At 43.4% G+C, this 14,938-nt stretch overlaps 2 protein-coding genes across 9 annotated transcripts; one reads left to right on the top strand and one right to left on the bottom strand.

The window, feature by feature from the left end:
- The first annotated feature begins 472 nt into the window (after positions 1-472).
- LOC136434712 (protein CLN8-like) lies at positions 473-7,503 on the top strand. 7 transcript variants are annotated; one of them, XM_066427725.1, is made up of 7 exons: positions 473-633; positions 834-874; positions 1,215-1,261; positions 2,205-2,492; positions 2,999-3,109; positions 5,587-5,817; positions 6,466-7,503. In XM_066427725.1, the coding sequence occupies exons 3-7, from the start codon at positions 1,238-1,240 to the stop codon at positions 6,688-6,690; spliced, it is 879 nt and encodes a 292-aa protein (XP_066283822.1). In that variant the 5' UTR covers positions 473-633; positions 834-874; positions 1,215-1,237; the 3' UTR covers positions 6,691-7,503. The 7 variants fall into 7 exon arrangements, with proteins under 7 accessions (XP_066283822.1, XP_066283821.1, XP_066283819.1 ...); XM_066427724.1 differs by having other exon boundaries at positions 1,188-1,261; XM_066427728.1 differs by having other exon boundaries at positions 474-633; positions 2,208-2,492.
- A 69-nt stretch (positions 7,504-7,572) lies between these two features.
- LOC136434711 (protein O-glucosyltransferase 1-like) lies at positions 7,573-14,240 on the bottom strand. 2 transcript variants are annotated; one of them, XM_066427721.1, is made up of 11 exons: positions 14,031-14,240; positions 13,032-13,131; positions 12,692-12,841; positions 12,059-12,194; positions 11,749-11,873; positions 11,192-11,351; positions 10,907-10,965; positions 10,030-10,197; positions 9,499-9,555; positions 8,859-9,011; positions 7,573-8,535 (listed from the first exon to the last, which is right to left on the bottom strand). In XM_066427721.1, the coding sequence occupies exons 1-10, from the start codon at positions 14,197-14,199 to the stop codon at positions 8,867-8,869; spliced, it is 1,269 nt and encodes a 422-aa protein (XP_066283818.1). In that variant the 5' UTR covers positions 14,200-14,240; the 3' UTR covers positions 7,573-8,535; positions 8,859-8,866. The 2 variants fall into 2 exon arrangements, with proteins under 2 accessions (XP_066283818.1, XP_066283817.1); XM_066427720.1 differs by having other exon boundaries at positions 7,573-9,011.
- Between the last annotated feature and the right edge of the window lie 698 nt (positions 14,241-14,938).

Here is a 14,938-nt window from a genome sequence, read left to right as displayed (position 1 = left end):
TTCATCGAAACGTAGAAAATAAAAAAATAAATCATCAATGGCAACTCCTTTATATGGAGTATTGAAGATAAATCTGAAATATTTTTAGCTGGGTGATATTTCATAATAGATATTTTGTATAGATATTTTATCCATTATCTATACTTGTATTAATTTGTTTCAATTTGGCGAAACTACGAGAAGCGTTTGCATGCGTTCAGCGGTCATCTGCAAAGTGGATCAAAAGCGGCGTTTAGCGGAATTTTAGCGAACTGCAGACAAAGGGATTTTCGTCCGAAAGGATTATCATCGTGCCATATATAATATCAGGTGTACTTGCAGCCAGTGCCACAGGCAGGTACCCAATGTGTAGGGTAATGAGGCTGTTTAACGTGTTCGAGGCACATATATGGTTCTAGTCTTGACTTTGTTCGATTGACGGGGAAGTAGAAGCCACTTTTATACTAGAACTAATTGAGTACATTAAAAAGATAATATTTGTTTTCAACTTGGCCTTGGGCCAAGGAGTAAAGCACGTGAACATCACGGGTAAACATAACGGGCGGTCAAAGGTCGATTTAAAACCCACGTGACTCAGTCAGCTGTGAAGCTTGGTGGTGAGTGGATCTCGTGGCCGGGTCCTGTTCATGTAACGTAAGGAACTGTGTGATGTATAGCTGATGTATAAGCTATAAAGTGTCCCTATGGGGTTAGATGTTGTAGGAACGGCAGAGCTAGCTATAGGTCGACTGCCAAGACTTGTCTGATTTCCGGGTTACGCAAACAGTTCCGCCTCCTTTCATATTGGTTTTTCGTTAATATTCATCCTCGTTCGCTCTCACGCTCACTTGCAGCTTGTTTTGCTGATATAATACCCGCGGTGCTATTAAAGCTGGTAAGTCATAGAGGTATTGGAAAATGTGTGTTTAGTATCATGTTCTGAACAAATCTCTAGAAAATATGTTAAGTCTGTTGTCTTGATCTGCTGTTATTACCTGCTTGACCTAATTAAGTAAATAAGCCTCAGGTCACTGTCCGACATTTCCGACGAGGACACCATGTTTTTAATGCTTTCATCTTAACTTGAGGCACGATAACTTGACACTTTAATGAGATAATTTAACTATAAGATTTGTCAGAGATTCCAAATATCTTCCAATGACTTATTATTTTTGTCAAATTACAAACATTGCAACGTTACATTTCAGTCAGCAGGTGTTTTATCACTTCTCCAGTCTAACCACTCACTCCAGCTGTGATGGCACAGACAACTCAGGGACAGGTATGTTAAACTGTGTACAGGTAACATAAAGAACATAATAATAAGTATGTGAGTTGGTATGTAATTCAAACACAGGACTCCTGAGTCAAAGACCCTGACCTCAAGGCCATGACAGTTGAAATTTGTTGATTAAAACATTTTGCTGTAAATAAAGGGTTTGAAAATCTTCCCAAATCAGGTGTTGAAAAAAACATGGAGACTTCACTTACACTGTATTTATCAGAAATCTTCAAGTGAGGTGATGGTACCCTCGTTCTTGTAATAATTTGTCTAAAGTTACTGTACATGATCATTGTTTGCTCGGTTTAGAATGGCCTTAGCCTTTGTAAGTTGTAACCTTTGTACTCAGGCATGTGACCCTGAAGTTCACATGACCATTTCACCTGCATTCCAAATCCGCAGACCTGCAGTTCAGACCTATAAGTACGAGTCCATATTTATTGTTTTTGATAGCCGTAAAAATAAACCCTTCAATGTATATTTTTCAGCTTAATGCAGTTTTCCAATTATGTGGTCTAAATTCATTTCAAGTGGACAAAAGTGATTAACAATAGTTACATGTAGCTCCACAACAGGGAATACAAAATGGATAGATAAGAAAAGAAGCGTACAGCATATAGCTTTGTAAGCCTGAACAAAAACTTTCAGTAATTCTGAATCAAACTGCAATTGCCAACACAAAAATTTTCGACTGATCAGCTCGAGCAATCCACTGCTTCTGTGACATCATGTTATGCAGATAGAACATATTACTTGGTGAGCAGTGAATCATATGTTGCAGAAAGTCTGTGGTACCGTCCATCTCTGTTGAGGGATGGTCGTAAAGCCCTGATGTAGATGGCATCTTTGATAATATTTCAGTAATGTAGTGTAGTAGTAGTATCCAGTATTTTGATTAAACTGCTGCCGGGGTCCCTGACAAAATACTTTTCCTTTATTTCAACAGACTCCAGCCAAAGCCATGGGTCTACTTGGTGCCATCAACCCTGCCTGGGAAGAAATAGACTACAACCAGCTGCATGTTAAGGTCAAGATCATCACTTCTTCCTTCTTCTTCTTCGCCTTTGTCTACCTTCTGTGCCACGTCTTGTCTTCCCTTCTTAAGACGTACAACGGCCTGCGTCTCAAGGAGAAGATCTTCTGGAACCTGGCGGTCGTGCGGGCGACGTTTGGCGTCTTCTGCACTGTGGTCGGGATCTGGGCGCTGTGGTGGGACCAGGAACTGAAGAAGGTATATATAACTGCCCTTCAGCATAACACACTAGCTTATCTGTATAGCCGGTATAACTGCCCTTTGGCATATATAAACACACCTGTCCAGCTTCTGTGTCTATATCCGTATAGCAGGTATAACCACCCTTCAGCATAATGCACACAGCTTCTTATATATAAATACACTGAACAGCCTCTCACACCAGTGACCTAGTCTTAATCTGAATTATTGTTCTCTAGATTAAAGTCATCTGGTGAGGATGCTCCTGCTGTATTTGATGACAAGTTCCATTCTACTACTAGTATAAGGCCGTCATTTGATGGTAGCCCTCTGGCGGAAATGCTGTTTCTCGGAAAATACAAATTTCTAAACACATCAGTCCAAGGTTGATAACTCGGACACTGACATGACTTGTTCTTTTCTGAGCTGGTATTTACTTATCAGTTGGCACCTCCACTAGTTAATTAGTCATTTTGTATATAGGCATCACGTATAACCTGGACATTTTTCTTCTGTCTTGAAAGGACGTCGTGTTTGCCACCACGCCGACGAGCTTCTTCGCCATCTGCACGACCATTGGGTTCTTCCTGTTCGAGTGCTCCACTCTGCTGGTGTCGGACGTCATCTTCCGCAAGGTCAGCCTCCTCCTCAACCCACACCACTGGCTTTCGTAGCCTCCATAGCAGGCCCTCCTCAACCTACATAACTGGCTTTCATAGCCTCCATAGCAGGCCCTCCTCAACCCACACCACTGGCTTTCAAAGCCTCCATATGGCAGGCCCTCCTCAACCCACACCACTGGCTTTCATAGCCTCCATAGCAGGCCCTGACCTCAACCCACACCACTGGCTTTCGTAGCCTCCATAGCAGGCTCTCCTCAACCCACACCACTGGCTTTCAAAGCCTCCATATGGCAGGCCCTCCTCAACCCACACCACTGGCTTTCGTAGCCTCCATAGCAGGCCCTGACCTCAACCCACACCACTGGCTTTCGTAGCCTCCATAGCAGGCTCTCCTCAACCCACACCACTGGCTTTCAAAGCCTCCATATGGCAGGCCCTCCTCAACCCACACCACTGGCTTTCGTAGCCTCCATAGCAGGCCCTACTCAACCCACACCACTGACTTTCTTAGCCTCCATAGCAGGCTCTCCTCAACCCACACCACTGGCTTTCAAAGCCTCCATATGGCAGGCCCTCCTCAACCCACACCACTGGCTTTCGTAGCCTCCATAGCAGGCCCTGACCTCAACCCACACCACTGGCTTTCGTAGCCTCCATAGCAGGCTCTCCTCAACCCACACCACTGGCTTTCAAAGCCTCCATATGGCAGGCCCTCCTCAACCCACACCACTGGCTTTCGTAGCCTCCATAGCAGGCCCTGACCTCAACCCACACCACTGGCTTTCGTAGCCTCCATAGCAGGCTCTCCTCAACCCACACCACTGGCTTTCAAAGCCTCCATAGCAGGCTCTCCTCAACCCACACCACTGGCTTTCAAAGCCTCCATTGCAGGCCCTCCTTAACCCACACCACTGGCTTTCATAGCCTCCATAGCAGGCCCTCCTCAACCCACACCACTGACTTTCTTAGCCTCCATAGCAGGCCCTCCTCAACCCACACCACTGACTTTCTTAGCCTCCATAGCAGGCCCTCCTCAACCCACACCACTGACTTTCTTAGCCTCCATAGCAGGCCCTCCTCAACCCACACCACTGGCTTTCTTAGCCTCCATAGCAGGCCCTCCTCAACCCACACCACTGGCTTTCATAGCCTCCATAGCAGGCCCTCCTCAACCCACACCACTGACTTTCTTAGCCTCCATAGCAGGCCCTCCTCAACCTACATCACTGGCTTTCATAGCCTCCATAGCAGGCTCTCCTCAACCCACACCACTGACTTTCAAAGCCTCCATTGCAGGCCCTCCTTAACCCACACCACTGGCTTTCATAGCCTCCATAGCAGGCCCTCCTCAACCCACACCACTGACTTTCTTAGCCTCCATAGCAGGCCCTCCTCAACCCACACCACTGGCTTTCTTAGCCTCCATAGCAGGCCCTCCTCAACCCACACCACTGACTTTCTTAGCCTCCATAGCAGGCCCTCCTCAACCCACACCACTGACTTTCTTAGCCTCCATAGCAGGCCCTCCTCAACCTACATCACTGGCTTTCATAGCCTCCATAGCAGGCTCTCCTCAACCCACACCACTGACTTTCAAAGCCTCCATTGCAGGCCCTCCTTAACCCACACCACTGGCTTTCATAGCCTCCATAGCAGGCCCTCCTCAACCCACACCACTGACTTTCTTAGCCTCCATAGCAGGCCCTCCTCAACCCACACCACTGACTTTCTTAGCCTCCATAGCAGGCCCTCCTCAACCCACACCACTGACTTTCTTAGCCTCCATAGCAGGCCCTCCTCAACCCACACCACTGACTTTCTTAGCCTCCATAGCAGGCCCTCCTCAACCCACACCACTGGCTTTCTTAGCCTCCATAGCAGGCCCTCCTCAACCCACACCACTGGCTTTCATAGCCTCCATAGCAGGCCCTCCTCAACCCACACCACTGACTTTCTTAGCCTCCATAGCAGGCCCTCCTCAACCTACATCACTGGCTTTCATAGCCTCCATAGCAGGCCCTCCTCAACCCACACCACTGACTTTCATAGCCTCCATAGCAGGCCCTCCTCAACCTACATCACTGGCTTTCATAGCCTCCATAGCAGGCCCTCCTCAACCCACACCACTGGCTTTCATAGCCTCCATAGCAGGCCCTCCTCAACCCACACCACTGACTTTCATAGCCTCCATAGCAGGCCCTCCTCAACCTACATCACTGGCTTTCATAGCCTCCATAGCAGGCCCTCCTCAACCCACACCACTGGCTTTCATAGCCTCCATAGCAGGCCCTCCTCAACCTACATCACTGGCTTTCATAGCCTCCATATATAGCAGGCTCTCTGGGCCTTTTTGTACTGGGTTGTTTGAGAAATGTGCATTTACAGCATGCCTTCTTAAAGATACCTGAATCTTGTACACATGCCATTGACTATTTTTAAATGAAGAACTTGTAACAAATTTTATACATGTATGATGTCTATTCTTTAAGATGAGCATCCTTCTGAACCTGCACCACTGGCTCTCGCTGGTCGGGTACTCCCTCATCCTGTGGGTCGGCAGCACGCACTACTTCGCCACAAACGGCCTCATCCTGGAGATGAGCACGCCCTTCTCCGCGCTGTGCTGGGTCCTCCTGAAGTGCGGGCTGGCGGACACGACAATCTGGTGGCTGAACCAGTGCGTGCTGGTCCACTCATTCCACCTCCGGTCCGTGCTTGAGGTGAGTGAATGAATGAATGAATGAATGAATGAATGAATGAATACAGGAATGAATTATGAAGGAATGAATGTATGGTTTGTTGTGATCGATTATGATCTGCTACGACAAGCAGCAAAAGTGTTGAATTGCGTACTTTTGTTTACAAATGATTCTAAAAACAAACTATTAACTACTTTCACAAATTACAATTAATCATATTGTTACTCTAAAAACATTAAACATACAGACTTAAAACAAATGATTTTTAGAACAGATCAGCCAAAACTCACAGTACATTAACTTAGTCTTGCCTTTTTTGCAACAGTACTAGTTAAGGTGTTCAGTTCTTTTAAAAATGGGAATAACGACAATGTTCTGCATGTGTAACTTTTACTATTACTGTTTGTTTAACCTTCAACCTGCTAAGGTAGCCATTTGGCACCAAATTTGTATTAAGGTTACTGGGTTAGGCAACAGGGAGAATGTTTAGAGATGGGTCATGAAGAGAATTGGACTGTTCTTGAATCTCCAAATAGCAATTACTCAAGCCACTGGATATGATTTTGGAAACCAGTTGCTTGTCAATGAGTAACTGCTATTTGGCGTGTCTTATTTACTAGTACCTGGATGTCTAACCTTTATCGATGTTCTTGAATCGATTTGTTCTAGGTGTTCTTCTGGATGGAGACATACCGTCACTGGGACCACATCTGGGCGGACATGCCGACCTCCATGTTCGTGTCGTTCTACACGGAGCTGACCCTGGTGTCCCTCGTCATGACCCCGTACTGGACATACAAGAAGTCCGCACAGCTCTTCAACCCCATCGACTGGAACTTCCTGGACGCCGAGAAAACCAAAACGACCAACGGGGCAGCAAAGAAGGAGAAGTAACGCCGTCTGTTTTTGAACACTGGAATCCAGCGTTCTTTAAGCTTTAGTCTGCATCCAACGATAGCTACAGTACACGGCACGGTAGCAACCATTGGAAGCTAACAAAACTAGATTTTAGGCAAAAGAAACAAGGCAAGATGCAATGTTTTTACTTGAGGTCAACATCAATGATGTATCAGCAATGTTGTATTTCAAATGGCCTTAGATGGGATAGGTAGTACTAGTAATTATATTAACTTTTATATGCTTTTAGATACATGCACATATCATTTATAATATGTGGCCAAATCATCAAAAGTCATGACCACAATCCATGATTAAAGTGTAGCCATGATGTACTACTAGATACAAGTATATTGTGTACTTTTAAATAGCTTTCACAAGATTGTACTTTCCTATACAAACTTGAATTTTACAATACAAAGAAGCCCAAGGCAATGAAATTAATCAACGCACAAACAAATGATCAAAGAACATTTAAGTATTAAGACTAATTAATCAACAATTGGTGCTGGAACATCAGGCAAATATGAACCTAAGAAATTTATGATTTTTATAAGAAGTGACTCGATGATAAGAATGATTGTTCAGTGATTGCAGGGAAGCTCGTTCATATGTGTGATTCTTGATTTTGAGCATTTGAGGTAAGCTTGACTTGACTGCACAGCAATGTCTTAATATGTATGTGAAGAATACATAATGCAGTAAAAGTTACTACATCATGTTTCTATTTTAAATGTTTTACATGACAAACTTTTACCGGTATATTCTATCATTTGATATGATCATCAAAAATAAATTGTGAATTCTAAACCATTAGTATTTCTTGTGTGATAGCTTCCTTCATTCAGTCCCTGACTTTGTGATCATGACAAGGCAAGCTATTGTAACAATAAACAGATATGCTCTATTATTAGCAGCATAAGTTTAGACATACATCTACATACATGTAGTAACATCATCACAACAGATCTTTAGCACAGGTGCACCAAGTGCTGTTCATCAGGTAATCGATTGCAGTTTCTTATATCTAATTTACATGGCTTTTGCTTTAACAACATTGTGGAAGACAATTAGCACCAAATTCATCTACTTTCTATTTCTATAAGAATTTACAGTGTATAGTAACCATTTCTTTATAAAACAGTGAAACACCACAACTCTATTGCTTCCTCTACAACATATACAAAAACTCTCAGTTTCTGTAGAAAACATTATTGCTTGATGTGGCGATCTTCTTTTTCTTGCTTAAGCTCTCTTTTTTTGTGCGTCACAATATACAAACGTGAAAAACATTGGTGGAAATATAATTTCTTAACTCTTCAACCTTTTAATTAAGAAGGTGTAAACTGTTTGTGCTTAAATTTCTGTTTGACACTTAACAACATTTGTGTGTGAAAATCACACTTTACAACTAGTAGGATATACTGCATGAAGCACTGTAAGGTGACTATAATCACACTCCTAGCAGCCCAACTGGCCAACTTATGCTTAGGTCCCAATTGCGCTGTGCCCACAGGGGGTGTAGTCCCGGCCGGGCCCCGAAGCCCAGTGGATTGTTGATAAGCTCACGGAGTCCCACATTGATTTCAAGCCAGGTACCTGCAGGGTGTCCCACAGGGCCACGTAGGGATTAAATGCCCAAAAGTGTAAAAAAAACAGCTCGTGAAATGCCAGGCAGGGCCCTTTTTTCCAATTGTGACCTAAGCATAACTGGCCAACTAATATACAAAGTATTGTAACACTTTACACACATACCTGAAAACATGACAGCTACAGTTAGACATCTATAATTGTATACGACAATGCACCTCTCCTGTACCTGGCCTTCCTCTTGTATTCACTCTACAGGAATTAGCACAAGTTTAGAATCTTCACAACACTTAACTTTGAACCAACATTTCAACAGTTTTACAGTAACATTTCACATATGTATTCAGAAAGCTAACGTGTTGTAACAGGATAAGAGAAAGTACCGGTAGTGTTTAGATTCTTATCTGTTACGACATAAACATTTATACTCTTAATTGTGCAATTTGAGCTTTGTTCCAACACAAAGAAAACACTCACAAAGCTTAAATTGTCTATTCTACCAACACAGATGAGCTTTCCTTCAAACATTTAAACTCATGTCAGACTCTTAGAGAGAAGATTCCTGCTATACCCACAATGCAGGTTATCTGCTCTTAGGTTTCATCTGTTGATACTCCTTTCTCCGGGTGGGTTTAAACTTGAGGATCTTGGCGTACTTCTTAAGGAGTTTCTTCCAGTAACACTGGACATCTTCCTGACGGAGGTGGTCCCAGATGAACTGGAAACCCCTGAAAGGGAATTTGTAAAACTCTACATTTGATGTTGACTTTTAATATGCACAGTTAAGCTCCAGCTTCTACAGTCAAGCGTGGCATAGGCAACCACCTCCAGTCACAGGCTACATTAAGACAGTCCCGTCCAATTTTTCACAATTATACAAATGTAGTAAACCCCAACCTGTCCTGAGCAACCACCTGTCCGCAGCAATTATTTTCCCCAGTCCCTTCTGTAGTTGCTAAATCCAGGTTTGACAAAACATGACTGCACCTCAAAATTAAGCATTGGCATGTTACTAGTACTATTTTTTCTGACTTTGTATCCATGTTGGACCAAAACAATTGAGAAAAAACAAGATTCTTTTTAAACTTTAGCACTCTGAAGTAGCCGCTTGGCACCCAATTCCCTATTGACAGAGTTAGGGAGCAGGGAGAAAGTTAAAAGGCATACAGCAGGATAGATCTTCATAAATTTTTCTTACAAAAAAACTTTCCTTACCTTTCAGCAATTTCCTTTACTACACCTTGATTAGCCTTGGCAAACTCAATCAACTCCCTGAAAGAAAAAAACAAACATTTCTAACAAATATCCTTGCAGAAACAAAAAACATTTCTTTCTCAAATACCAAAAATAGCTTTATTCTTTATCACAACAAGAAAATTTGGCTGAAATTCCTTAGCAATGGAGCAACAAGAAAGTATTTCAAATTATCATGGAAGCTCATCTGTGTTGGTAGTAATCATAGTACAATGTAAAACATTCTTTCAACACTAAGATCTTTCAACGACCACTGTCGCCTTTTTCAGGATCAATAAAATTATCACTTCGGAACGTAAACTCGCGAAAGTTACAGACATGCAACTTTATTGACACGTGCCTTTATGGATACGTGCCGTCAGCAATTGGTAAAACGTACCAGGAAGTTTATAACGCCTCCATTTCTGTTTAGTAATGGCTAGAGTGCCTTGATGTATATGGCCTCCATTATACCTCTCATTAAGTAGAAAGAAATAATGTATTTCTTCTTACTTCACATCCTTGAGGTCTTGGCTTACAGGAATGTAGTGTACCCATGGTTTGAGGGCAGGGTAGAAGAACTCCAACCAGCCCTCCCCCACGTGGAACACTGTGGAATGACACAGGAACAGGTGTTTGAAACGGAAGCTTGCCGCCACGCCACGGAAGTTGAACAGGTATCTGCAAGACAGAGTGAAAAGTAATGTTACAAAAACATAGCCTGTCTTGCGAAGCTTGTGTCTGTTTACCCCTCTTGGCAGGGAGTGACAGCTAGGGCAGCTGCAACTTACAAGTTAGACTACTTAGACTAAATCATGCTGGAGCACTCCTATTGGCCGGCCCGGGAGGGAGTCATCAACCCCAGCCAGCGAGAGATTGTGTAAACACAGGCTAAACTAGACTAGATCTTCAGGATCCAAACCAGGGCTTGAAATACTTATTTAGTTTCCTGCAAGTTGCGATTAGAAGCAGAAAGCTTGCACTCTTTCAACCTACCAAGTTGCAAGTTGTCTAATATATATTTTCCCGCAAATTGCAGGCTGTATGTGGGTATTTAAAGCCCTGTACTGTAGCCACATCACATACAGTGTAATTTTGGTGTTTTAATCAATGCTGCTGTATGTAAACACTCTATGGATGCCTATAGCTACTGGATGGTATGGCAGATGTGTAACATTTGTGGAAGGATTGACATAACAGGTGACTATCACCTTTTCAAGATCAGACCAGACTGTAAGGTTTGGACCATCACACACCGGGGCATGCCACTACTCTTTTTCGAAAGGTGTGGTGGGTTCTTTAATGTGCGCGGGGTGTGGCTCTACCCAAACACAGGACCTCCATTTAACGTCCTATCCGAGGGTGTATTATAGACGTGATGACAACTCACTTGTACTGGCAGTGATCCTCCAGTTTGATCTCAGTAACAGCTGGCATCCCCAGGGTGTCCTGTGGAGGGGAAGAGACATTCTTCTTGAGATACTTGTCTTATTCAATTTCTCATTGCTTGCAAATAAATAGTACAGACATATCATCTTTTCTGTCAAGCAGAACTTGCACAAGGTGGCATGAGGCCAAGAGCCATTTGTACAATGAGTACGTAAAACATAGCAATCTGGGATCACAATTTGCATCTACCTCTGACAAACCAATTGATTCTTGAACTCGCACCGACCTTGTCAGATTTCCAGGCCTGGTTCTTGGTGTACTGTGCGTCTACCAGTTCTGGCTCTGCGCGGGACAGCAGTACCAGCGGGTCTCGCTCTGCGCTTGTACGTGAGCCTCGGAAGAACGCCTTGTCTTCCTTCTTCTCCCACGGCCAGGCTTCGTTAGCCCTACAAAGCGGTGGTGTAAAATGTTGACAAACTTTTCGGATTAAGAAATGTTATGCTACATAGTAAGCTAAGGATCAACAGATCCACTATTGAGTGGTAACCTAGGTGCCAACCTATCTACATGTATCTACTACTGGGGCTTCTATACCCGCTTCCTCAAAAAAATTATTGAGGGCGTACATGTACATGTATGGGAGCCCCGGTAGTAAATAGGATAGAACCCAGGCTACAAGAGAGTGGGCAGGTGGTAACTATAAAGAAGAGAGAGCAGGTAAAAATCTCCCCCCTCCCCAAATCTCTTTTAGTAACCTTTTTGACTATCCTTGAACCTCACAGCCACATTAACTCTTCCCCACCCAATCATGATCATGGTAGATGTAAAATAATAAATACTTACTTGGTGATGGAGTCCCTCATGAGGTCCCACCTGCCTAGTCCTGTGGGGAAGAGCGGCCACACGGCCGGACCCCCCTCCCAGAACGTCCAGGCTGGGTACATGATGTCCCAGTGTTCAGTGTCAGTCTGTATCAGAGATAGAAAACATTGTATTAACATAAGGGCTGCGTCCAGGACCTGTCCCTCTGCAGAACAAAAATCTGCTTATTTGGATTATTATCTAGCATCACATCATTCAATCAAAACTTCCACTCTTTAAAACGTTGCTGTTACCCTAAACCAGAACACTGTATTTCCAAGACAAGTCTTACCTTACTGAAGGACATGACAGGTTTGGGTTCCCGTTGGTACATGGGACTCTGCGGCCAGTCGCGCACGTTGATGATCATCTCCATGTCGGGCAGGTCGTCGATGATCTTAAGGATGAAGTGTTCAACACCTGAGCATCTGGAGGGAAATATGTTACTGTTTCAGAGTCCTCATACGGTAAGTATCACTACACATTTTTACATAGAGTCAAGTTCAGTTCAGTTCACTTCATCCTCTTGAGTTAGAGGTGACACACATTGAGTCAAACCTGCCTAATATATATATAGTGAAGGGACTCAAGGGACAGAGATGTGTCACAGCATACAGGTGACGCCTTTCATTTGACTTTATTTGCGCTAATCAAGTTGGACTTCAGTGTACATTTGTTAACTATGCCAACATGCTGCTGCTTAATCTAATTACCTGCCAACATGGTCACTGAGGGATTCAAATTATAATCATAACGCTGCCAATGAAAAGCCTCATAGACAGAATTCTTGAATTGTTCATGCTTGGGTCAGCTGTCACAGCTCATAAGACACTATTAGTCGGCGAAGCAAGCGGCTTTTTTCAGACACAAGATCAATAGGGAAAAATGATCTAGGGACCACCAAAGTACACCTGTCATGTCTCACCTGGCAGGGAACATGCACCTGTCCTGTCTGTAGAGCTTGTGGTCGATGATCTGATAGTGCGTTCCCTTGTCCTGCTCCAAGGTGTGATCAAACACCTCCTTAGTGATCCCTCCTCTGTCCTTCCACAGCTTCAGGTCCTTGGTTATGACACTGGGCAGGGAGGGAAAATACAACAGGTGTCAACTTGCTGAGTCTTCTGAGAGCAGATCTGAAAGAAAGAGGACTAGGACCGTTGTAGTCAGAAAGAAAACTACCGGAGCTAAGGAAGCTTACGATGATCGGACGAAGTGGAGAGATTTGAAGAAAGACTGCCTTTTCAAAACAATTATCTTTAACCCACCCACTGTGACAGGAACATTTCTTGTCCAGGTTGGGGCACGGCTTGTAGTTCTCCACGGCTTGGTGGATTTTGTCCAGGTATTTCTGCCATCGTGGGTCAACTGTATAAAGTAGTTCACAAAATATCACAGTGAAGAACGGAATAACGAAATCTGTTATCAACTCAATGCAAGAGTTTGGAAACTTTTTTTGGTCAACAATATCTCTGTGAATACTTAACGGGGGGTGTCCATAGTCCGGTAAGGTCCATAGTCCGGTAAGGTTTTAAAAACCGTTGTTGCGGAGATATGCATGGGTAGCTGCACATGATAAGTACACCTAGTTATGGACTAAACCTTCATGTAAATCGCCAAGAAGTTGGAGTATGTGTTGAGGTTGGTAAGCCCCAGCGGATAAATATTCAAAAAATTGCACAAGTCTGACGCATTCCGTGCGGGTTGACGAGCGAATGCATCGTGAACATGCCCTTCGAAACTCTTTAATTGTTCATCGTATAGGAAGGACATGCGCATTCACTTAGAACAGTTACCGGACTATGGACACCCCCAGTTAATTGATTGGAATATATTATCATAATAACGTTATGATATATCATTGGAAAGCCTAATCTATTAAGTACTGATAGTCTTTTGTTATGATTGTACACTCATGGATTGAGCTGAGCACAAGGGCTACTTACAATTACGTGAGTAGGTCATGGGAAGACAGTAAGTACCGAAATTTCCCCTGATCATATGTCCCTTGTTTTTTTATGATAGTGTAACAGTGTGCATCAAATATGAAAATTTGGAAATAAATATCAGAAGTCTATTCAGGACTGCAGTCTTCTTTTAAGGCACAGCACTTGGTATCAAACCACTAGTTTTAGAGGATCACTTTCAGATGGTGTAGATTGTATTATTTAAGCTATCACATGTTGGTCTTACAACGATTTACAAGCATAACAAATCATAAAAGTGAACGCCCCCCTCCCCACACAAAAACAACAATATTGTAAGACCTTCCCGGTACTTGTCCTTCTCTGCTTGTTCCGTGACATTTTCGTCACACGCTCCCGTTTCCTTGTCGCAGTATGCTTCATCAGAATTCGCCCACAAGCTCGTGAATTGGAGTAAAACAAGGAAACCGATGATCCATGTCTTCAAATCGAACCGGGAAGCCGCCATCATGCCACATCATACAGCTGTTCGGAGGTGACCACGCACAAGCGCCGCCTTGCGAGATGTTTCAGTGTTACAACTATGTTGTACAAATGGTTTCCGCAATGTTTGAATAAAAAAGGAAGAGTCACATCAAGGAGGTTAAAATATCCTATTTTAACCTCCTTGGTCACATTTACGGGTGGTGTCTAAAAAGTTCATTTTGGTCAACATTGAGGGGAACGAAGAAAGTTACTGACTGACATGCTTGTGGGATTCAGCTGATCTAGTACTGCAAAACAAACCTCTATTGCATAATAGAGGGCGCTTTTGATCCATGTGGAAAAGACCAATTATCATGAAATGCCAATTCAGGTCAACTTTGTTGAGCAACCCTTGGGGCCAGGAACAAGACCACCTCTGAAAGCAGTTTTGATACCAAGAGACAGAACACACGTCCCTTTATGTGATCTTTTCAAGCAGATTAAGGTAAAACTGTGGGAACTTGCCCTACGTGTATTAAAATGATGAAGCAATGTGGTATTTCACTTCTCTCTCATGTGATAAACCTCACAAGTTTTCAGGACCTAGTATGAATGACAGCTCCAAGATCTAGCCAATGTTATTATCTGATCTGAAATTTCAACCAATGTCAATTCTCCTACATAGATTCGAACCCGTGTCCTAGAACTCTGCTTACTTCGAAGTAAGCAGATTTTAAGGCTCGGGTTCGAATCTGCATAGGAGAATGATACGACCATGTCGCATC

The sequence above is a fragment of the Branchiostoma lanceolatum genome, chromosome 5 (assembly GCF_035083965.1).
Source record: "Branchiostoma lanceolatum isolate klBraLanc5 chromosome 5, klBraLanc5.hap2, whole genome shotgun sequence".
In the NCBI taxonomy this organism is placed as follows: Eukaryota; Metazoa; Chordata; class Leptocardii; order Amphioxiformes; family Branchiostomatidae; genus Branchiostoma; species Branchiostoma lanceolatum.
The sequence above is the reverse complement of the archived record's forward strand: the minus strand, read 5'-3'. Positions and strand labels throughout refer to the sequence as shown.

Bases quoted from the DNA above. Each gene is read 5' to 3' on its own strand.
- LOC136434712 (XM_066427722.1), top strand. From the start codon at position 1,238: ATGGCACAGACAACTCAGGGACAG. The intron at 2,493-2,998 runs GTATATATAACT...CTGTCTTGAAAG, and splicing joins GGGACCAGGAACTGAAGAAG to GACGTCGTGTTTGCCACCAC. The intron at 3,110-5,586 runs GTCAGCCTCCTC...CTATTCTTTAAG, and splicing joins CGGACGTCATCTTCCGCAAG to ATGAGCATCCTTCTGAACCT.
- LOC136434711 (XM_066427720.1), bottom strand. From the start codon at position 14,199: ATGATGGCGGCTTCCCGGTTCGATTTGAAGACATGGATCATCGGTTTC. The intron at 12,842-13,031 runs GTGGGTTAAAGA...CTCCCTGCCCAG, and splicing joins AAATGTTCCTGTCACAGTGG to TGTCATAACCAAGGACCTGA. The intron at 11,874-12,058 runs GTAAGACTTGTC...TCTCTGATACAG, and splicing joins CTGTCATGTCCTTCAGTAAG to ACTGACACTGAACACTGGGA.